The 22,583-nt window shown below is 42.9% G+C and overlaps 1 protein-coding gene across 1 annotated transcript in view; it reads left to right on the plus strand.

Annotated features, from left to right (window-relative positions):
* The first annotated feature begins 21,442 nt into the window (after positions 1–21,442).
* Positions 21,443–22,583, plus strand: part of ADGRA3 (adhesion G protein-coupled receptor A3) — a 115,010-nt gene continuing 113,869 nt past the window's right edge. Inside the window, exon 1 of the mRNA XM_008140346.3 lies at positions 21,443–21,960. Coding sequence (XP_008138568.3) covers positions 21,719–21,960 — 242 coding nt within the window. The 5' untranslated portion in view covers positions 21,443–21,718. The remainder of the gene's footprint in view (positions 21,961–22,583) is intronic.

Raw genomic sequence — 22,583 nt, forward strand, 5'->3', positions numbered from 1 at the left:
CCCTTTCTTTCTCTATGTGACCTTCTTACCTGCAAGCAGGCTTTACTAATAAAATAAAATCACTTCCAGAGTTGTAGACTTCATATCAGTGGGTCATCCCATCCAAAGCAAAAGAAGGACTTGGCTTTCCCAGAGTTCCCTCTCTCTGGTTATACTAGCTGTGGTCACGTGCCAACTCCTGAACTAACCATGGCAGCTTGAGGAGAACATTGTCCCAACTGGCTTGGTTTAGGTCCTATGCTCTATTCCTAGAGGTAGTGGATGCAGTTATTATCTTCCCTAAAACCACAAAAAGTCCCAAATAAAAGTCAGGGTCTAATGAGAAGAGGTGGTTGCATACTGGGGAGGCAACTACAAATGTCAAATAAATTGTGCAATAAAAAGTCGACTATACTTTTTGTATTTGGTTCAGAAATTAACATACAAACCACCAATTTCCTTACAACTCCTAGTTTGCTTAATTAATACAAATGAATTTTGCACAATCACTATTTGGGGGTCATATTTAAAGTAATGTACATCAAAATACTTTTTAAGGAAAATGTCTTTGCCATTAACAAATATAAAATATGTCATTATTATAATAACTTTATGGGAGAAATATATATATATAAAGTAGTACTGGATAAATTAGCCTGAGAAAGATTACAGCAACTTCAAAAGTATCTTAGTTGTCCCCTTTCATGCTCAGCTGCCATGGCTCAGTGGTTGAGTGTTGACCTGTGAACCAGAAGGTAAAAGTTCGATTCCAGGTCAGGGCACATGCCCAGGTTGCTGGCTCCCTCCCCAGTGGGGGGCATGCAGGAGGTAGCTAATCAATGATTCTCTCTCATTGTTGATGTTTCTGTCACTCTCTCTCTCCCTTCCTCTCTCTGAAATCAATAAACAATATATTTAAAATAAATTAGTAAATAAAAAAAAAATAACATCACCCAATGGCTTCCAGTCTCACCTGGAGTAAAACCCAAAAGCCTACAATAGCCACGTGGTCCTACCTGATCAGGCCCCTTCCTAGCTCTCTGACTCATCTTCTGCGAGTCTCTCTCCCGACTTCTATCTACACAGCCCCCCTGGCTGTTTTTGAACTTCCTTTTTCAGAGTATTCACACGCATGTGCTGTAGTCATCTGCTTGGAAGACCTTGCTCCAGATAGCCTGTGGTTCCTTCACTCCTTTTATTCTCTGCTGGATTGTCTTCTTACCAGTGACTCTTTATAAAGCAGCAACAATTTCCCTCCCTGGCACTTTCTATCTTCCCTCCATCCCTTACCCCACCCTATTTATAGCATCCTACCTATATCTTCAGTTGTATCCTTATGCACTCCCCTCTCCTGTCACTACAACAAAAGGCCTGATTTATCCACGGCCAGATCCTCAGCACAAGAACAGAGCTTAATCCATAGTAAGCACTCAATGGGTCAAATACATAAATGAACTTCTGGTTCTGTAGCGGTAAAATTGGCATATTCAAAGCTGTAGACATTAATGGGAGAAAAATGAGGATGGGACAGGGCTCTCGTCAAGAACTACGTCGCAAACAACACATAAATAGCCATGGGAATATGAATTGTTATTAAAAACCTACCAGTGGTTAAGATATGGAGCAAAATTACAATTTAATGCCATTGTAGGCTGGTAATTTTTCACATAAAGAAAAAAATTGGTTTCATAATCACAGACTGTACCCCTAACCTTGGCTAATCATCTTGCAAATGTGCGCGATTAGTCACAATGGGTAACGTGGAAGAGAGTGTCAGCGACTCGGACAGCACCATCCATCACCAGCGCAGGGGAAATAACTCAAGCTCTGTGTCCTCCTAATGGCGGGTCAGGAGCATCAATTTTGTGCTGGAAGGGCGATGCAGACCAAATTCCTTAAAATGCACCAAAATTTGGATAACTACCCTCTAATACTGCTAACATTATCCAGCAAAATCAACAGCTTTCACATCTAAAGAATTTGCAGTAGTTAGGAAAGCAACCCAATTAAAAGCGTAAAAACCAACCCTGCAATCAATCTTATTGGTTGTTTTGATAGAACATCCAAATGTATGGCTATTTAAAGAAACAGCATTTCATCAAAGTGTCAGAAAAGCCAACTCATTTTTTTATGGAAACGAACAATTTGATTCCAATTGCCCTTCAATACAAACACCATATGTTGAAAAGGGGTGAAATGGTATAATATATGGCCCTGCGTGGAATTCCAGTTGCATCAGTTGTAGGATGTAAGGTTTTCAGACTGGCAGGTGAATATAAAGGAATCAGAAGAACCTCTAAGAATAGTCAGGAAGGTAAAATGCTAAGTGAATTAGGTATCTAAAGACATTAAAGATGACAGAAAGGGATCTGTCAACTGTTTGGAGCAAGACAAAATGATGGGATAGGCCTAGAGTTTAAATACTATAATGTTAACAGGTGATAGAACATGAAAATTTTTCTATTTGCTCTCCTTCAAGTTGGAAAGGTCCAATTTAAAAAGGAATTAGAGCCCAAGATAGTTGAGAAGATAGTAAAAAGGGCACATAACCACTTTAAGTGAATTTTAGTCCCTAACTCCAAGCAAATTACATCCTCAGAAGCTGAAGGAATTTGCAGATGGAATCTAGGCACCACTATTTGGTCTGAAGAAAGGAGTGGATGCCAGGAAACTGAAGGAAATTCTATGTTGCTATTTTTTATTTTAACAGTAAATATATTCTCCTTATTTTGTTAAGTGGCAGACATAAATTGCAAGAAAAGCTAAGAGTGGGTTTATTTAGCATAAGCACGTTAACAATCTAGAAGATAATGTAGGGATGGTTATACAGCAATAAGAGCTTGTAGGCAAAAAGTGTAAAGTGAACTCATCTGCATTATTGTTCTGCTTTTGGTTTGTTGCCGGTCTATTTTCTTTTCAGATGAGAGGGTCCAGGTTTGCTAGAAAGAGCTCCTTGGGTTTTGGAGGCAGGAACTGAATGTGGATTTGAATCCTTGCAGAGACATTTGGGAGGTCCTAAATCATTTTTTCCCTGGAAGATCCTGAGGACCATATCCATTCATTCTCTCCCTTTCTCTCTCTCTCTCTCTCTCTCTCTCTCTCTCTCTCTCTCTCTCTCTCTCTTACTTACTCACAATGCTGTTCAAAAAGCTGTTATACAGATCTTGTAGGCTAACCAAAGTGGAGCACCTGGCACCAGGTTGACCTAGTCCCATGTGTTAGTGGAGATCCTCCATTCCTGCAGGTCCACAATTCCGTCAGAGAGGGGCATCAGATACAGTAACACTCCTGGCTCCCACTTCTTAGCTTTAAGCCCATATTTCTACACTATATTTCTGGTCTCAACAGATGATGAATTGCAGAGACATTTGGGAGGTCCTAAGTCATTTTGCTATATCAGTTATATGAGTAAAAAAAAAAACAAATCTGAAAAGTTAAATTTCCATGTCACTTCCTCAAGCGACCATATCAATATAGCTAGTGCTCACCCCTAGACAAGATAAGAATCAGGCAATATATGTTCTGACTACCCTTGAAGTAAAGAAAAATATTCCAAACTTTCCTTAGGTTGTTGGCATTTCAGTTCGGGGTCTAAGTCACCTGGAATAGTCAGCCTCTGAAATCATGGGAGAACTAACCCCTGAGGTGGGACCCCCCACTCATTCTTGGACCAACTCACTCTAAAGCCTCCCGTGAAGGAATATCCTAGAATAGATAATGTGAATGTCTCCCACAGCAGCCTCTTTGAGTCGCCTTACCTGACTCACCAAGCTTTTAGCCTTGGCAACCCCTCCCCCCGCCTCCTTTGATAGGCTGTAACTTCCCTATTATCTGACCATCTGTTCTGTACTTATCTTGCCTAATCTCTCAATCTCCCCAATAGTCAGAGCATGCTTCCAAATCCCTGAATTTCCTCTGTTCCTTGGGTGCCCGGTCTTGACTTTCCTAAAAAAGCACACTCCAAATAAGGAGCCTCCAAATAAGGGCCAACTCTGTCCTTTCCTTGTATAAGGAAACTATAAAATAGTTTACTCGTAATAAAATAAAAACTCAGCTCATCCTGTCTGGCCAGTGTGACTTAGTTGGTTGAGCATTGACCCATGTACCAGGAGGTCTCAGGTTCCATGCCTGGTCAGGCACATGCCTGGGGTTGTGGGATCAAATCCCAAAAGAGGGTGTTCAGGAGGCAGCAGATGGATCTCTCTCTCTCTCTCTCTCTCTCTCTCTCTCTCTCTCTCACCAATAAAAACATTAAAAACAAAAACTCAGATCATCCCAAATTGGAAACTCAGGAAGAATATCTGATAGGGAGAGTTGTGTTCTCTTTTTATTTGTGTGGTGGCGGGTGAGGGGGTTAGAAAGGATAGAACAAAGAGCGTCAATATTTACAGAGGAGAGCTTTAAGCTTTCCTTTCCTCTGTATAATTTTACAGAGCTGTGGACTAATTTCCAGGCAAAGATGAGGAGAGTCCAGGCTGGGTGTCTCCAAAGCTCATTTGAGTGGATAAAAATCCATCCTGTTTCCAATTAGCCTTTTCAGTGTCAGGTGCTAGGGGTTGCTATGCCTTAAATTTCTTAAGTAGAGTGTCTGTCACTAAAGGAGGTTGAGCAATGGGCAGTTTGCAGTTGCTGAGGAAGAGTTTTCTTGGGAAGAGGCTATCCTAGCATACTTGTCAGCAAGGAATTTTCTTTGCTTCCGGATTCTGGTTACTAGTCTGAAACTCAATTTTGAGAATTTTTCTTGGAAAGCCTTGGAATTTCATATTTTTATTGTGTTCTTGTTATCAAAGCCTGAGGGCCTCTAAATGTTCATGTCTTTTGGCTGATCTTATTTCAGAATTACCTTCGTAGAATACCACCACCCCTTCTTTTATTGTGTCTCAAATTAGGTAAATATTGGGAATATGAAAGAAAAGCTTGGTCCCAAGTCATCACATGGGTTAGTTCTATATAACGGATGCATTGTATAGAAAAATAGCATTGTTTTTCTGAAAGGGGGTCATCTTGGGTATAAAACATTCAGAAGAAATTTGTATGACCTCATTGCTTAAATTTATGTCTGGTAGGCTGGGACACACACAGATAATAAAAGACTTGTACCACTTGTAAAAAGAGTTGTACCACATTCCAGCCTGCTTGACATCATTGGTCCAAGGTCACTTCCAGCTAAGGGCTCAGGAAACATTCAAACTTCATTTCAAAAATTCATATTGATTTTGCAGGCTGATATCAAGAGAACTTTTTGGGTTAGACTCCCTCCCAAAATGGCTCAAAGTGCTTATAATTTCATTTCAAACATCTGCTTCAACAATCAGCTCTGTGCTGGTTTTAGCAACACATTGATTGATAGACGCCATTCTTCCTGACAATAGTTCTGATTCAAACTCAGCGTGAGTGGTGAGAATTTGTAGTTGGAATCCTTATCTGAGCTGTCACCATTATGTCTTATCAACTCCAGGCAAATGGCCATCCCGGGATGGTGCAGACTACGAAGATTGCCGTAAATAAGAATGTTAAAAGAACTGGACTCCAATGTTTGCCAGATTGTTTTGTCCCCCAGGGTTTAACATTTTCATTTTCAACAACTGAAATTGAATTTTCTGAATTAATCATTGGGTGGAGGAAAGAGGGAGGTGACAATTCAAGTTAAGACCTGCTTCTAAAGCACAAGTCAGTCTTCCATCTGTTTTTATGAGCTAAGATGGTTTTTGTATTTTTTTATAAATATTTGTATTGATTTCAGAAAGGAAAGGTGAGGGGAGAGAGAGAGATAGAAACATTAATGATGAGAGAGAATCATTGACTGGCTGTCTCCTACACACCCCCTACTGGGGATGGAGCCCGAAACCTGGGCATGTGCCCTTGACCGGAATCGAAACTGGGACCCTTCAGTCCGCAGTCCACTGAGCCAAACCAGCTAGGGCTGGTTTTTGTATTTTTAAATGGGGCGAGGGAAATCAAAAGAATAACACTTCATGACACATGAATATTACATGAAATATAATATGTTCTGACTACCCTTGAAGTAAAGAAAAATATTCCAAACTTTCCTTAGGTTTACATGACACATGAATATTACATGAAATGCCAACTTCAGTTTTCATTTATGAAGTTTAACTGTAAGATGGTGGCGCTCACTAATTAATGTATCACTACTTTGACCACAGTAGTTGCAACAGAGACTCCCTAGCCAGCAAAGGCTGAAATATTTACCATTTGGCCCTTTATAGAAGAAGACCTAACCCTGCTTAACATTCTGAAGACAAACAGAAGAAAACAAAGAAAACAAACCAAACACTTTTTCTGCAAGTCAGCCCCATATATTTACCTATTTTGCCAAAGGACAAAATTTTGCTGGAGACTTTGTAAAGGACTAGACTAGATATTTATCTTTAAAAGACATAAATGGGCAAAAGATAGCTCTGGCTCAATGACTTCTTGGTAAGGTATTCTTTCCTTCTGACTCAGTGACAATGGGACCCTTAGAAACGCTCCCTCTGGGGCATCTGGCGGGAGTTTTCAGCTCTGTCTCCTAAAAACTGAGTGGAGACACAAAGAAAAGAAAACAATCCTTCTCCCTTGATTCCTGCAACAGCTGAGGAGAAGTCAGCTGGAGTTTCTATGCTTATAAGTAAAACTCAGAAGCCATGTCAGAAAAAGCTGTGCCACCAGCGGTAACGGATTCCGTCAGCTCCATGGAGGGGCCGGGCTGGAGGGCAGATGGGTGCGGTATGCAGGGCAGGTGATTGTGTGCCCGAGTGTTAGTGGGTTTTGTTCCTTTGCAGTTTAAATCGGCGTTCACTTCCTCTGTTGTTCCAGAGGCTATTTGAGAAGGGTTGATATAAAATAGATATTGTTTGCGGTAAAGAAAGATTTCTTCAGATCTTCCTTGTCACTAAGTAATCTCATTAACCATAAAACAAGAAATTAAATAATGATAGAGATTTATCACCAGTCATGAATTATTACATTATTCGTTTTTGAAATGCCACACTCAGGTTTTATTCTTCCTTTTGTTCCTCTTCCTCTGCTGCCAACTCCTTCTCAGATGCCTTCTTCTCTCCCAAAGTTTAAAATTTTAATTTCTTTAGCATAGATGCTAGCAAATCTCTTTTCCTTTCTCACTTTTATTATACACACACACACACACACACACACACACACATATATATATATATATTTTTACTTAGAAAATCTCACCCTCACCTATGCTTCAAAGACAATTTATATGCTCTGACAATAAAATAAAATAAAATATCCCAGCCCTTGCTGCAAACTGCAGACTCTAACACATGGAGCTATTCAACACCACCACTGAATGCTTCAAATGGACCTGGGTCTCAACATGCCCCAGCAGCACGCATGACCCTCCCATGCGAGCTGCTCTTCCTCTAGGGACTCCTTGATGAACAACATCCTCTGGCACCCAACCAAGTCAAAAAACTGGGGGGCATCTTCAACATCTCCCTCTCTCCAAACAACCACAAAAAGGAGTTTTGTAGTTTCTTAACTATCGCATCATTCATATATACCCACTTCTCTTCATCCCTATTCCCACCATCATAGCTTAAGCTACAATCTCTCCTCTCTGGCTAGAAACTCCGCATTGTTTCATAGAATCTATTCTTGTGCAGTCCCCTCTCCATCTCCCTCCAATTCCCACCCAGGAGCCAAAAGAAGTGCATAAAACAGCAACTTCTATTGTGTCTTCCCTCTGCTTTCAACCCTTCAATGGCTTCCAACTGTAATTAAGGTGAAAAACGACGTTCTGAATGAACAAAGACACACCCCTGCCAGATCTTACCATTGCCTCCCTCACCAGTCTCCATGGATGGCACAATGCCCTTCCATCTGAATCCCTGACAAATTGGTCTTTTATCATTTCCCCAAATCTTCTATTTTCTTTCCAGTTGCAGGAGCCTTCCAGGGGCAACTCTCTCTTTCTATGCTCAGCTAAAATGTTACTTACGACAGAACTCCCTCAAGACCACTTAAGTCTATCAGACAGGGAAAGCCATTGAGCCTCAGAAGGGCCCTCATCTGTAGTTTCCATCTCTAAGCTCCCAGGAAACTCCTTGGTTGCTAAGCAAATTGATTCACCTTTTCCCCAGTGACCTGATCTACATTTAAAGGGGTATTAAAAAGAGCAGTTTTGGTTCAAAGGACTTCCTTAGGGCAATAGATACTTTCTTGCTTTATAGTTTTTTATGGTTACATAGTCATGTTTTTTACACTTAGATAATTTAGAGGCTTCCTTCAAGAGATTCTTCTTGGAACAAATCTACTCTGATGATTTGCTGTCTACTGATGGCAAACATTGAAAAATAGATTTACAATTTTTGCTCTCAGTCTATTTTTAAATCATTTTGTTTCTTACAAAGTAAATATATGTATGTGTAGAATTTATTTCAAAATCAAATATAAAAAAAATGGCACACATCCCTGGCGGTGTGGCTCACTGTTTGAGCATCAACCTATGAACTAGGAGATCACGGTTTGATTCCTAGTCAGGGACATACCTGGGTAGCAGGCTCCATGCCCAGTAGGGGGCATGCAAGAGGCAGCCAAGCCATGATTCTCTGTCATCATTGATGTTTTTATCTCTCTCTCTTTCTCCCTTCCTCTCTAAAATCAATAAAAATGTATATTTAAAAAATTGTTCACAATGAAATGTAAGTCTCCTCACAGCTTATTCCTCTCCCAGGTAAGGTATCCATTATAAAGATTCTTTGTATCCTTCCAAAAAGTACTCCATATATATATATGTATATGTATATATATATATATATGTATATATATATATATAAAAGCCTAGTGACTGGAACAGCGGAACGACCAGAATGACTGGAATGACTGGTGGTTATGACGTGCACTGGGGCAGCCAACCAGCCTGATCCAGGCCCGATTGGCCCCCAACACCCCGATCTGGGGTGGGACCAGCCTGCCAACCACCTGTGGCCCCTCCCCGCCATCAGCCCAGCCCAATGGGCCCCCATCGGGGTGGGCCGGCCAGATCCCACCCGTGCACGAAATGGTGCACCAGGCCTCTGGTATACACATAATACAAATACACTCCTCTCCCCTGACACACACATTTATTTGTAAAAATGAGGATCTACTGTAGCTCTCTCTTCACTTAGCTAGAAGGTCATCACAGCACAAAGGGATCCTCAACTCTTCACTCGAGGTGACGTGTCATCCCTCTGTGGTTTAACATAATTCTTCAAACTCATTCTCTTTCTTCAACTTGTGAATAGACATATATGTTATTTCCAGTTTTTTGGCATTACAAGAAACATGCGCCCAAGTTCCATGAAGTTGCTATATCAAAGGGTGTTTCCTGTTAGTATTTTTGAAAGATGATACCAAGTTTTTCTACAAAAAAGCTGTATTCCTAATTTACAGCATGGTGATTATAGCTAGTAATATACCATGCACTTGAATATTGCTAAGATAGTACATTTTAAATATTCTCACCACAATAAAAAGGAAATGATAACTATGTTCCAGGATGGAAGTGTAACTAACAATCAGTGGTAATCATTTTGCAATTTTTAAACGCATCAAATAAAAAGGCTGTACACCTTAAACTTACACAATGCTATATGTTGATTATATCTCAATAAAGCTGGGGGAAAAGCAAAAAAAAATTTATCTATTTCTATGGCCTCCAACTACATAGAAGAATATTATCTGTTTAATTTTTTCTAATGTGATGGGTGCAAATTAGCATCTTGATTTTTGTGGGTGTGTTTGTTTACTGGCATTTCTTTAATTACTAGTGAGGCTGAGCATCCCTTCATATTTCACACCTTTCATTTTTCTCTTTCTGGGAAATAGCTATGCATACATTTCACCTGTTGAATGTTTTCTTACTGATTTATTTTTTTCATATAATAATAATAATAATAAAATATTCCTCCACCTTATATACTTCAAAGTTCTTTTTAGCAACTTGACTTTTGATTTTGTTTTACATGATATGTTCAGGCAGAATATAAAATTTTATGAGATAAGATTAATATATTTGAGCTTTGTGTCTTGTTGTGGTATATATGTGTACACACATATACACCTATATGATTATAGGTATGCATATAAATATGATTTTAAAACATACTTTATGATTTTTAAATATTTAAATTTTTGTTCTCTCTGTTATGAAAGAGAGAAATCTGCTGATAAGCAGTGAGCAATAATAGCTGGTAACTTTTATTTTTTTAAATTTTTTTAAAATATATTTTATTGATTTTTTACAGAGAGGAAGAGAGAGGGATAGAGAGTTAGAAACATCGATGAGAGAGAAACATCGATCAGCTGCCTCTTGCACAACCCCTACTGGGGATGTGCCCGCAACCAAGGTACATGCCCTTGACCGGAATCGAACCTGGGACCCTTGAGTCCGCAGGCTGACGCTCTATCCACTGAGCCAAACTGGTTTCGGCAGCTGGTAACTTTTAAATAGAAATTATCCTTTGCTGAAAGAATTTAAAGACCTTCACAGCAGCAATTAAATGAATGTCCTCCCCATCTGACAACAAATATCTTGAAGGTAGTGACAAAGCCCTTTTTATTCATTTAATGGCTCTCAGCACTGAGAAAAGTACTTTACGCACAGTAAACTCAGCAATAACATTCATTCATTTGTTCAATAAAAGGAATACTGAAAATAATCCATATCTTTAAAATTATATTAGTAATATATGTGCACTCTAAAAAATAACAAAAACCAAAAAATATAAAGACCTTGGCTGGGTTGCTCAGTTGGTTGTGTGCCATCCTGAAGACCAAAATGGTTGTAGGTTTGATTCCTCTTCAAGGCAAATACCTAGGCTGCGGGTTTGACCCTTAGTCGGGTCAGACAGGAGGCAACTGATAGATGTTACTCTCTCTCACAGATGTGTTTGTGTCTCTCTCTCCTTTCTTCTCGCCCAAAAATCAATGGAAAATATCCTCCAGTGAGAATATATATATATATATATATATATATATATATATACACACACACACACACACACACACACACACACATACACGTATATACACACACAAATATATGTATATGTGTGTGTGTATGTATGTGTGTGTGTGTATGTGTGTGTATATATATACACACACACACACTAGAGGCCCAGCGCACGAAATTTGTGCACGGGTACGGTCCCTAGGCCTGGCCTGTATTCAGGGCCATCTTCCCTGGCTGCCCTGCCCCCCTACCCACCCATCCCCAGTTCCCCATTTGCCATCAGGCGATCAGAGCCTGCCGGCTGGAGGGAGGGACCAAGAGGTGGTCAGTGCGCCTCATAGTGACTGGTTGAGCAGTTGTTCTGGTCGTTCCACCATTAGGGTCAATTTGCATATTACCCTTTTATTATATATGCCATTAAAATTTGCCTGCAGGCCTCCCATCCAGAAACAACTGTGATGAACATTTTGGGACATTTACTTCCTTCTTCTTCTTTTTTTGTTTAACTGATATACTATTAGAGGTAAAGATAGCATAGTAAACAGTTTTTTCTGTCATCAGTTATGTATTTGGTGAACTCACCCTATCCTACACTTGTTCCAACAGGTGTATTTTCAACCCAGGCCAGATCAGTCAAAGGACTTCATTCCCCCACTCCTCCTTCAGGATTGTAACCCAAGGCAGGCCAGTCATAGCCCCCATTGGGAACAATGGGAGAGAGGACTCTGGTTTTGCTGGGATTTTACAATATGAAGATGATGGTGGAGCTACCAATGACTCTTTAGTTACCCGGTGAGTGGTTCTGGCCAGAGAACAATGCCAACCAAGGGAGAAGAGATGGCAAGTGAAAGACCTGGGGATATCGCTTCAGCTTCCAGGTCCAGCCAGCTATGCCTGAAGCACCTTCCCATTCACAGGAACCAATCCTATATTCCCTTTGTGTTTAAGCTGGAGTTGTGCTTCTGTCACTTTCACCTGCAATAGTTTTTTAAAAAAATACATTTTATTGATTTTTTACAGAGAGGAAGGGAGAGGGATAGAGAGTTAGAAACATCAATTAGAGAGAAACATCGATCAGCTGCCTCCTGCACACCCCCTACAGGGGATGTGCCTGCAACCAAGGTACATGCCCTTGACCAGAATCGAACCTGGGACCTCTCAGTCTGCAGGCCGACGCTCTATCCACTGAGCCAAACCAGTTAGGGCGCGCCTGCAATAGTTTTGACAAACATAGGAGTTTGATAGAATTCCATGGTGTTATGAGGAGGGACCTAAGAAATAAGTGATCCTTAACGCTCCTCTTTTCAGTCTTACTGTGGGGAGGAGATGCAGAGGATGGGTACACAAAGCAAAGAAGAACAAAAGCAGAAAATATTCTTAGAGGGCTGAGGAACCAATAACCGCTGAGGTCCTCAAGGAATGATTAGGCGCAGCACTGGTCAGAGCCCTAGACAGAATCTCCCTCTCTCCTAAGAGTCGTTATAAAGGGCAGGGCAAAAGCAGGTTCACAGATGTGAGTACAGGCAACACAAAGTGTATTATTGTCTTATTATTTATTAATTACTGTATTATTTTCCATTCCAACAACTGTAAGCCTATTTTTGCCCCACCTTGCACATTGCCCCATTAATTGCCGGCAGGTTGTTTTGATTATATATTCCCATCAGAAGGGACTGTGTTTTATATAATGAAGATTAGGGAAGCTAATTAAGTGGATTTAGAACTTAATATATAGATTTTTTTTTTTTACAGCCAAGCAGGCTTCAATTAGATGAGTAACTTTGCCAGATTCAGAGCAGACTCTAGCAGTGAGAGCAACAAATATTCAAATAGTTCTAAGAGGTAAGTTGCACATGTGAGAAGTTTCAAAGCAGAGTGAACTGAGCTAAGAGTTGACTTCATAAATAAAAGTGTTGCTTAAGTTTCCTTAAAACAATTAGATTGTGGTTATTCGTTATCACGAGGAGACACCTTAATAAATGGAGAAATATTATCCATTGTTTGGCTCATTCGTTCTTTCATTCATTCCTTCATTCATCTATCCATTGGACAAACAGTTATGGAGGGCCTATTGCACGCCAGGCACTGTTCAGGGTTGGGGACACAGTAATAAACAAGACAAAAGCTTTCCCTGCATGGACCATACCTCTGAAGCATCTCAGGTGTATTGAACTGAACTTACAATGTCCGTGTATTAATCTGTATCGTGATGGGTGTTCACTTGCAAAGGAATGAGAACAATTGGGGTCATTACCTGGACAAATGGGACATGCAAGTCAGACCCTGTGGAGAGGACAGACGTGATTCCTCCCGAATTTTCTGCATAATTGCTTCAAATCTCCGTTTTGCCTTGCTAGTAGAGCTGTCGAGGAATTGGCTAAGAATGTTCACAGCACTGTTTGTGGAGGAATTTAGAAATCTAGAGATGAAAGGAGCTGATATATTCATAATTGTAATGTAGTGTCACTACAGATGACATGCTTTTGTAATTTATAATGTTTATAATGACAGGTTAGCATTACACAGGATGTTTTCCCCAGTGATTTACTCCATGCATTACTTCTTTACCTTTCCAATGTTACCAGAATGGCAGGGGCGATTATTGGCCTCTCAATGTTGCTGGTAGGGAAACAGAGATATTCAGTGAGTGACTTGTTCGCATCATAACTCATGACCAGGTTAAAAAGAAAGTCTGATTACAGGTTTACAGGGGAACCAATCACTCCTGCAATGTTTTCCCAGCTCTCTGGTTCAGGCTTTCACATGAACCAAGGGTATAACCCTGACACACATTCATTTAGCCTCATTAGGTTTCAGCTTCATTGTCTGGAATATGAGACAATGAGCTAGATTCAAGTTCAACTAACTTTCAATAGGCACCTATTGTGTGCAAATCATGTACTTGATGCTTCTGATGCTACCATATTAAATTGAATTAAATTTTAAATCCCACAACAAATGAAGAAACCTAGGCACTAAGAAGTTAAGTAACTTGCCCAAGGTGACCCATCTAAAGTTAGTCAGTACATTAATCCAGACATCCCAACTGCAAAACGCAATGCTTTTTCCTACTTTAGCACACTCCTTTATATTTTAGCATTCGATAAAGTTACAGACAGCTATGCATGCACTGTGATTTGTTGAAATATAAACTAAAACAATCCTATTATCCAAAATCCATGTAATCTGAATAATATAATATAACCAAATTCAAATTTAAAAATTCGATGAAGTTTATGTAACCAAGTTATGATTTAATAATGTTTGAGGCTTCTAAGTGATACATGAGGGTGTTAAAAATATATTATCGAGCCCTAGCTGGATTGGCTCAGTGGATAGAGCGTCGGCCTGCATACTGAAAGGTCCCAGGTTTGATTCTGGTCAAGGGCACATGCCTGGGTTGTGGGCTCGATCCCCAGTGGAGGACTTGCAGGAGGCAGCCGATCCATGATTCTCTCTCATCATGGATGTTTCTGTCTCTCTTTCCCTCTTCCTTCCTCTCTGAAATCAATAAAAACATATTTTTAAAAATATATATTATAGAAATTTAATAAGAGAGTCAATGTTTTATTAACATACTGATTCAGAGATTGACTCAAAGTGGTAATTACTTCGTTGTAACAGGTATAATTTCAAATATACTTCCATTCTGTTCAGCTCAAAAAATGGATTTTGATGTTAATTGACACGAAGAAAGAAAAGCTACTGTTTTATTTTTAAGCACTGTTTTAATATATTTTTATTAATTTCAGAGGGGAAAGGAGAGAGAGAAAGATAGAAATATCAATGAGAATTGTTGATTGGATGCCTCCTGCATGTCCTCCTCTGGGGACTGAGCCCACAACCGGGTATGTGCCCTGGCTGGGAATCGAACCCTAACCTCCCTGGTTCATAGGTTGATGCTCAACCACTGAGTCATGCCGGCCAGGCTTGTTTTGTTTTTTTAATTTAGATAAAAATTTCATGAGTGGCCTATCTGCTATGCCTATCATTAAAAGTTACTAATTGGTTGATAGATTTTAACAGTTTTAGTTGGTACATAGCACTAAAACTTATAATAGCATAGATAGCTGATATAATATGATTAATCATATTTGGGAAATAGATACTCAGGAAATACTGCTATTTGGGGAAGCCATCTATATTTCTGATATGGATTATATTTCTAAATTTCTCAAAAGTCTGTTGTTTCATCTGCCACCTGATGTGTTAAATGTATAACTTCAAAATATTCAATTTTGCTATAAAATAATAGAAAAAAGGAAGAAGAGATGACATTAAGTAGAGAGGCAAATGGTTTGTGAGACATGGCAGACATAAAAGAGAAAGAATACATGTGCGGTAAGCAGATAAAAATGATGGGACAAAGGTAAAAATTACTTCTAGGTAGAAAAGGATGGAGAAAGTCTATTGCAAATATTTGTGATTCACTAAGTATGCGCATGGCACACGAGGCACTCAATAATTAATGGGCTGAACATCAGCTACCCATGGGTGACATCTAATCTGGCTCAGCACGTCCTCTGTCCAAGAAGCACAAATAACATTTACAGTTGGTTATCAGGTGTGATAATTGTGGACAGGCACAATTATCCCAGCATCTCTCTAATAGAGCAAGCGAGATGTTGGCCCCAGATATCCTAAACCTGTTGACCCATCTTGCTTAAATGTCAACTCCGGTCCTTGTAACCACACCCAGCAGTGGGGAAGTTTGATGTGTCTGAGTTAGAAGAGACACAGACCGATGGAGTAACTTGGATAGTTCATAAAAACATGGTGTGACTCAATACTCGGATCGTGTGATCTGTTATCTGGTTGCTTCCTGTCCATTGTAGGTTAACCTTTTGCTGATTCTCACCATATATTTTGAGTGTATATAATAAGCTAGGTGATTGGAGCATCTTAATTTGGACTGTGAGCCTCCCTGTTCTGCAATCTCTGTGCTAAAATGCCTGGTCCTGTACTTGGAGACAACAGTAACATCAAGGTAATTCCCCACATGGCCCTGCTGGCCAATTTTGGCCTAATTTTTCTTCTTTATATTTACAACGGATGATAATTACATTGCAGTGGGTAAAGAATATGCCACTTCAGAAGGACATATGGTCACCTAAAAAGAGCATTTAACTGTCACGGGGATACATTTCAGGAATTGTCTGGCAGCGGCAGACAAACAAAAGAAGAATTCATGGTTCCTCGGGATAAAATCCAAGCTCTTGGAAGCTGGTTCCAATTCAAACTCTCATTGTGAAAGGTGAGATTTAGTGGCATGTCAAAGGTCACTATTTCTACTAAGGAGTCAGCCAGCACAGAAGCTGAGCTGTCTACAGAGGCTCGGGGGTTATTTGAGACACTATGGCTGTTCCTCTCTGGGTCCTGGATAATGACCAAGCACACACTCTCGCACATACTATGTAATGACTAAAAATAGAAACTTAAGCTGTCACAATTAATAGATTAACATTAAATGATTGGAAAAAAAATACACCCAAACCCACAGAGAATTTCTGTTTATTAAAAGGGTACCTGGAAGTGTCGCTGAGACATTTCAAGTGCTAAACATTGCTGTTCTTTTTCCTATCAATTTCATCATGAAGTTCCATATTTCCATTTGCTTCTAGAAGACTAAACTTTAGTTAATCTTCTCAAGTTAGTTGATTTTAGCTGGGAGTTTATGCCCAGTTATCCAAAATATTTAATTCAAAAACACTTTTACTTACCGGCTAACATACGGATATGAACTGGGTTAGATGTTTAGAACACAACGGTTAGTAAGATTTAAATTTTGTTAATCAACAATCACTTTGGACTTCTTTCTCTGTGCCAGGCACACTGTTCTAGGCACCCAAATACTGCAGCAGCAGTGGCTTAAAATAAAGAATATTAACTATCAATAAAAATAAGTCCAGCCCTGGCTGGTTTGACTCACTGGATAGAGTGTCGGCCTGGGGACTGAAGGGTCCCAGGTTCGATTCCGGTCAAGGGCATGTACCTCGGTTGCGGGCACATCCCCAGTAGGGGTTGTGCAGGAGGCAGCTGACCGATGCTTCTCTCTCATTGATGTTTCTAGCTCTCTATCCCTCTCCCTTCCTCTCTGTAAAAAATCAATAAAAAAAAAATATATATATATGTCCAGAGCCTCGATGGGCAGCTCACCTACGACCCCAGTGATCCAAATGGTTTTTGTCTTCACATTTCCTCTTCATAATTTGGAATTTTCCTTTGGGCTTTTTGCCTTGTGGTCACAAAACACCTGTTTCATTTTTGGGTGGCGAGAGAGATCTCTTACTAGTACAATTCTCTTTTTATCACAAAAACAACTTCTATCCTGAGGCTTCCCAGCAGAATTCCCCTTGGATGGGTATTGATGATAGAACTTTCTGTGATGTTGAAACCGTTCCATCATGTGTACTGTCTAAAACAGTATCTTCCAGCAAGCACTGGAAGTGTGGCTAGTGTGTCTAAGGAACTGAATTTTTAGTTTTATTTAATTGAAATTGAAATTGAAATTGAAACACATGTATCGCGTCTACCCTATTGGACAGTGCAGTCTTTGCTTCTTTTTGGCTAGAACTAGGTTATAGCCACCGATTGTTGGGAGGGAAGCTGGGGGGTAATTAGCTTTTTCAGTCTCCGAGGGAGAAAACGTTTAGGAATGGCCATTGGGCAGCATCCAACAGTGTCTGCCAGAAAAAGTAAACAAGAACAGAGCGTCATAGAGCTGGTATTGCAGTGGGGGAGGCCCACAACACGGAGATGTGAATACATTTAAAAAGGCTGCTATCTTCAGGTCCGAACAAGTCATGTTATCCAAACTCAGTCTAGATAATTGGTCTAGATTCTAGAGTAACGTAATAGGGGCTGACTGAATGTGGGAGGGAGTCATTTAAGAAGGGGGCCGGGAAAAGCCTCCAGGAGCTCAAAGTCTGGTAGAGAGAAGAAAGAACACTAGCATATAAAAGAATATGTTCAGATATAGGGTGGCATATGTGCATATACACACACATTTATTACATGACTACTCATGCACATAGTGAATACAATGTCTGTATTAGAAGGAAACACAAAGCAACTCTGAGAGTATCCCTGGGATCTCCCACAAGCCTCACACAACATAGCAAGACGGGATCTGCCGTCCAGAGGCTTTGGACTGTGGCCCATCTGCCATCCCTGCAGCAACAGGTGATGCAATACAGCTTTACTGGCCTGTGTACACGGAGAAGGTTAACCAGCAACTTCTCAAACGTTTTCTATAGGGTGTCGGGACGTGGGGCCATCACATACACAGAAAAACTTAGAAAGGACCTGCTAAGTCCTACAACTTCAAATGCTGTAATGTTCTTGACGCCTGAGGGAGGAGCAGCAGTAGGTAGACCTGCCCTGCAAGAGGCTGTCAGGGCTGGGGTAGCTTAATTAAAGTGAAGAGTTTGGTGTGACACAGCCTAAGTGACAGTAAACTTCAGACCGTATTGTCCTCTGAGAGCTCTGTACGTGTAGAAAGGACTGCTTGCCGTGCCTTATCGTGCCTTATGAACCCACATTTGTACAGAATGATAATAACTGTGGGTTGTGTGCATTCAAAGGACTACAGTGCTGAAAGATACACTTCCTAAAGCTCTTTCCAGCTTAAACATACCACCTGTTGTGATCTATAATGATTTTTATTTTCAAAGAGAGTATGAGTGAGTGATCTCTATGCAAGAATGACTGAAATTACCCATATATATATAAAAAAAACACATTTCCTCCATATTTCTCTTTGGAGTCATGGTAACACCTGAGATAACTCTTTTTCTGATAATTCTGTACTTAGATAATTTTCTCACCTATGAAGTAGAATGATGCTATGTACCAAGTTGATGTTATTTGGTAAACAAAGTTCAAAAGGGACATGCATGCTTATTTCAACTACTAGTAGCCCATTTGCAGGAAAAATCCTGCAAGCGGCCGCTGCTGCTGCTGTTGCGGGTGCGGCCGCCGCGCCTGCACCCGCGCGCCTCTGCCACCCGCCCCGCCCCGCCCGGGCTTTCCCTCTGGCAGCCATCTTGCTTTCCGCTTTTCCTCCATCTTCCTTCTAAGTTGTCTTCAGTCTTCACTCCTCCCTCCCTCAGTGTATGCAAATTAACCGCCATCTTTGTTGGGTAATTTGCATACTCGCCCTGATTCCTGATTGGCTGGTGGGATTGGCTTTGGCTGGGGGGCGTGGTTTGGGCGTAGCGAACGTGTGGTCAATTTGCATATTACTATTTTATTAGGTAGGATAGACTTTGTGGAAATAGTCACAGATTCTAAGTTCATATGAGAATTTGTGGCCATGACAATAGTAACATATGTAGCTATTATAATCTCCATATTGCTACAATAGGAGGCTTTTATCTTCATAAAGAAAATAGATGGGGTTAATGGTCTCCCACTTTTTCATCTATCCATCAGTACCCAGACCTACTATGTTTAACGTGGTAGCCACTAGGCATCTTGGCTATTTAGATTCAAATTTACGTTCATTTTTTTTTCATTTTTTAAAAATTTCTTTATTGATTAAGATATTACATATGTGTCCTTATTCCCCCATTACCCCCACCCCCTATTCTGCCCCCACCCCCCTGTTATCTGTGTCCATTGATTAGGCTTATATGCATGCATATAAGTCCTTTGGTTGATCTCTTCCCCTTATCCCCACTGTCCCCTACCTTCCCTGAGGTTTGACGTTCTGATTGATGCTTCTCTGTCTCTGGATCTGTTTTTTGTTCATCAGTTTATGTTGTTCATTATATTCCACAAATGAGTGAGATCATGTGATATTTATCTTTCTCTGCCTGGCTTATTTCACTTAGCATAATGCTCTCCATCTCCATCCATGTTGTTGCAAATGGTAAGAACTCCTTCTTTTTTACCGCAGCGTAGTATTCCATTGTGTAGATGTACCACATTTTTTTAATCCACTCATCTGCTGATGGGCACTTTCATGAAAATCAAATAAAATGAGAAGTTATCTTCTTACCTCACTCAAGCTTCGTTTGCAGTGTTAGACAGACACCCCTAGTCGCCATCCTGGACAGCACCGACCTAGAACATTTTTATCACAGGACATACAATTAGCGAGGACACTGTTAGGTTTACACAGTACATAGCGGAATCTTAAAAATGTTGGTCAGATGGAGTGCTATTTAAAGTTAATGCCATAGTGTACATTAAATGAAGCCCATTTTCTCCTACCCGGAAAGTTCTAGTCATACAAACAGGTTCCTGGGAGTTGGTCCCTAAGATAAACGCTGTAGGGGCCTTAGGTAGTACTAGCCTTGAACCCTTACTCCTACCGGGCAAGAAAAGCCCTGCCCTGGGCTCTGCATTTCCGAGGGCAGCATCCTAGCTCTCCTTCCCAAGGGGTGAAAAATCTCCAGGGCCAAGGGACATGTACTTCAAGAGCCTCTGTTCCCTTCCTACCTCTAGACCTTGTCCAAGGTACCCAGGACTCTGCACACACACCTGGCCTACCAGGTTGTTACGCAGGAGAATAGAATACACATGGTGTTCCCCCAAAACGTATACACACTTTAACAGCTCGTAGCTTAATTTTGAAAACGAAATGTATTTTAATAAACACTGTCTTTATAATTACTCAGAGTGTGTGTGTGTGTGTATTTGTGGAGGACACCCCATATTTTACTTGTTAGTTTAATACACTCCTTGTAAATATTTAAACACAGGGTATGTGAGCCCTGGTCTGCAAACGATGAGGCGGGTCAGGCAGCTGGGGTGGCTTGGCTAGTTTGCTCACTATTAAGCTAACTGATTTCATCTGACATCACCGGACCTGCATGGGAAAGTTCTCTCCAAGAGCTGCTGGTCCAGGGAGGCCCCACTGCACCCTTTGCAGGGACCCATGCCAGAGTAGCTGAAGGCCAGGACGTGAGAGCGAGCGAGAGCGCGCACTATCCTGGCGGGGAACCTGTTCCCAGCTCTGGTGCACTGGGGACCAATGAGGCTACTTACGGTGTGGCATGAGAAGGCTTGAAACCCCTTCCCGGGGAGGGAGGTGGGAAGGCGATTCCTTTGGAGATAGTTGGTTTGGGACACGTTTCCTGGCCTCTCACTTCTCCCAGGAAATTGAGCCCCGCCCTGCGCCCTCACTCCGGCCAGGCCCCGGCTCCTGGGGCTCTAAGGCGCGGCCCCCAGGGGCGCACAGGGCGGCTTTGTCTGGAGGGCGGCGATGGAGGAGGGAAGCGTGTGAAGGTGGCCCCCCGGGCTGGAGTTTGGATTAGAACTTTCTCCCGCCTTCTCCACGAGTTACCGTGCTCCCGCGGGGCCCCCACAACTCCTGCCCCCGAGGCCGAGGTGGGGTCGGGCCCCAGGGCGGGTGGGCGGGGCGGGGCAGGGCCGGGAGCGCGCGCTCCTTCCCGGAGCCGCGGGCGGCGGGCGGCGCGGGGAGAGGCGGAGACGCGAGGAGGCGGCTGCGGAGGAGGCGGGCGGGGAGGGGCCGCCACGGGCAGCGGCCGGGGTTGGCGGCGGCGGCGGCGGCAACGTTGGAGGAAGCGGCGCTCCCGCCGGGCTGTCGAGCGGCGCTGGGACCCGCGCTTCCGTGACCCCGCGGCTCCCGGAGGCCGATCGCGGCCGCAGCGGACAAAGGAGCATGCCGGCGCCGAGGAGGGCCCGTCCTCCGGCCGCCACGAGGCTCCGGGCGCCGCCGGGCCCGCGCCGCGACCCCGCCATCCCGGGCGCCGGGCCCCGCTAGGCCAGCGCTCCCCGCTCGGTCCCCAGGCCCCGGCCCGCAGCATGGAGCCGCCCGGGCGCCGGCGGGGCCGCCCTCCGCCGCCGCTGCTGCTGCCGATCGCGCTGCTGGCGCTGCTGGGAGGCGGCCGCGGCGCCGCGGCGCTGCCCCCGGGCTGCAAGCACGACGGGCGGCCGCGAGTGGCCGGCAGGGCGGCGGGGGCCGCCGAGGGCAAGGTGGTGTGCAGCAGCCTGGAGCTCGCGCAGGTCCTGCCCCCGGACACGCTGCCCAACCGCACGGTCACCCTGTGAGTAGCCCTGGCTCCCCGGCCTCGCCCTCGCGGGCTTTCCGGTCGCGGCGCCGCTCTCCGCGCAACTTTGGAGCGGGGACCCGCCGGCACCGCGCGCCTTTGTGTGAATGAAGCTGCGGCGAGGGTGCTGCGGGGCGGAGGGCTCGGCGGGGGCGCCTGTCGCGGGAGGGCTGGAGCCTCTGCCTCGGAGCCGGCTTCTGGCCCCGCTAGTTTGCAAAGGAAAAGTTTTCAGGTTCCCCGGCGCGCCCCGCGCGGTCGGGGCGCAGCGGTCCTGTCGCGGTGCCACGTGAGGATGCGAGTAAACACGCAGCTGGCAGAGTTGCCGCTCATTCATCCTGTGCTCCGGCTTCCAGAAAACCGCGCTGGATTCCCAGAGCCAGAGCTTGCTCTGTGCACCAGTGACACTCAGATGCTAGTTTTCAGCATAACAAAACATCAAACTACACCAGACTCAGGACGCCTCTGCGTGTGATCCCCCAACCCCCAGACGGTTGCCTTGCCTTTAGCTGTCTTCGTTTCCTTAGAGTGAAAGAGCAGCTTTTACAGCGGAGTTGTTAGTGAGGGCTAGAAACGTATTTGAAATGAAGTCTTGCCGTGGCCAGCCCTGTTTTTTGTGTGTG

The sequence above is a fragment of the Eptesicus fuscus genome, chromosome 2 (genome assembly GCF_027574615.1).
Source record: "Eptesicus fuscus isolate TK198812 chromosome 2, DD_ASM_mEF_20220401, whole genome shotgun sequence".
Taxonomy (NCBI): Eukaryota; Metazoa; Chordata; class Mammalia; order Chiroptera; family Vespertilionidae; genus Eptesicus; species Eptesicus fuscus.